The sequence below is a fragment of the Cebus imitator genome, unplaced genomic scaffold, assembly GCF_001604975.1.
Source record: "Cebus imitator isolate Cc_AM_T3 unplaced genomic scaffold, Cebus_imitator-1.0 Scaffold64, whole genome shotgun sequence".
Lineage (NCBI taxonomy): Eukaryota > Metazoa > Chordata > Mammalia > Primates > Cebidae > Cebus > Cebus imitator.
The window spans coordinates 7,932,671-7,934,526 of NW_016107379.1; the positions used below are offsets into that span (position 1 = coordinate 7,932,671).

General features: G+C 38.6%; 1 protein-coding gene across 1 annotated transcript in view; it reads right to left on the bottom strand.

Moving 5' to 3' along the window:
• HSDL2 (hydroxysteroid dehydrogenase like 2) overlaps positions 1–1,856 on the bottom strand; it is an 82,845-nt gene that overhangs the window by 56,346 nt on the left and 24,643 nt on the right. The window contains exon 4 of the mRNA XM_037739200.1: positions 1,009–1,107. Within this exon, the coding sequence (XP_037595128.1) occupies positions 1,009–1,107 (99 nt within the window). The remainder of the gene's footprint in view (positions 1–1,008; positions 1,108–1,856) is intronic.

Genomic DNA, 1,856 nt, shown 5'->3' on the forward strand with positions numbered 1-1,856 from the left:
CCATTGCACTCCAGCCTGGGTAACAAGAGTGAAACTCCATCCCAAAAAAAAAAAAAAAAAGAAAGACAGGCTTTCCTTTTCTCTCATTTTTGCTGACTTTCCCTCATTTTTATATATCTTATTGCCCAGCAAGGAAGCCATCAACTTCTGTTATAGCATTTGCACACAAAGCCCGAACAGGTTCTTCTGTCCTCTCACAGGGCTCCAGGTATTCTGTGAATTCAGAAGAATTCACGTGAAAGTAAAGATAATCCAGCTTGTTCTAAAGGAAAAAGGCAAGGGCAGTAAGAATACAAAAATGTTAAAAAGCATTTGTTAGGATGTGTGAGGAGAAAATAAAAGTATGAGAATCTGCAGAATTTAGGAAGGTTCCAGAAACAAAGATGGAGAAAGAGTTGGAGAAGTGCAGTATCTCCTGTTGCCCTTCAAAAGACTTTTATAGTGTTCCAGTGGTCAGTGTTCCCACAAAGGCTTTGGCTGAAGAGTTACTCATGTAGTCTAAGCCAAGGCTGGAGGATGATTGAAAAGGATCTTATGTTGTAAAATAAAAAGTTGAACTTGTTTCCCAACAAACAGATTAAAGTTAGTGTTGACAGTCTACACACTCCTACCCCATCACACCCAAGGTGCACCTCAAGAGTGTCAAGGGCAGACCGGGCATGGTGGCTCATGCCTGTAATCCCAGCACTTTGGGATGCTAAGGTGGGCGGATCACTTGAGGCCAAGAGTTCGAAACCAGCCTGGCCGACGTGGTGAAATCCCATCTCTGCTAAAAATACAAAAAATTAACTGGGCATGGTTGTGTGCGCCCCTAGTCCCAGCTGCTTGGGAGGCTAAGGCACAAGAACTGCTTGAACCTGGGAGGCAGAGGTTGCAATGTGCTGAGATCACGCCATTGAACTCCAGCCTGGGTGACTCTGCCTCAAAAATAAATAAATAAATAAATAAAAGAATGTCAAGGACAATACATAAAAATCTTAACAAATGAAGTTTTTTAAAAGTACATACCTGTTTTAGGCCATAGTGCATTGACTGCAATTTCACCTTTAAATTCTTCTGCCATTCCAAGCACACACATAGACATACCATACTTAGCAATGGTATAAGCTGAAAGAATCACAAAAAATAATAATTTAATTATAAAAGAAATTAAGTTAACCAATTTCTTTCTATTACTATTTTCTTCCTGATGTATGTGTATGTGTGTGTATACATGTACATATATATATATGTATATACATACAACACACCCTCGCACACATATATATCAGGAAGAAAATAGTAATACACACACATGTATATATACATACGTATACGTATGTATACACATATTCTTTTTTTTTTTTGAGACAGGGTCTCACTCTGCCACTCGGGCTGGAGTGCAGTGGTGTGATCATGGCTCACCTCCTGGGCTCAAGCAACTCTCTACCTCAGCCTCCTGAGTAGCAGGGACTACAGGCGTATGCCACCAAGACTGGCTAATTTTTCAATTTTTTTGTAGAAACAAGGTTTTGCCATGTTGCCCAGCCTGGTCTTGAACGCCTGGGCTCAAGCAATCCACCTGCCTTGGCCTCCCAAAGTGCTGAGATTACAGATATGAACCACTGCACCCAGAGTCCCTGATATATTTTTGAGAATCCTTTTCAATAATATAATATAATGTATAATTGTACAAATGTACTATTTTCTAATGAAAAGTTTTTATAGATGTGAACAGAGGTGAAATAATTTTATATATATTCCCCCCTAATATTTGATTAAAATTAAAATGACAGTAATATACTTTCATTTTTCTTAATACTATGAGGGTAAATCACATTGTTATCTCTTAGTATGTTTTTCCTTTTCTTTCTTTT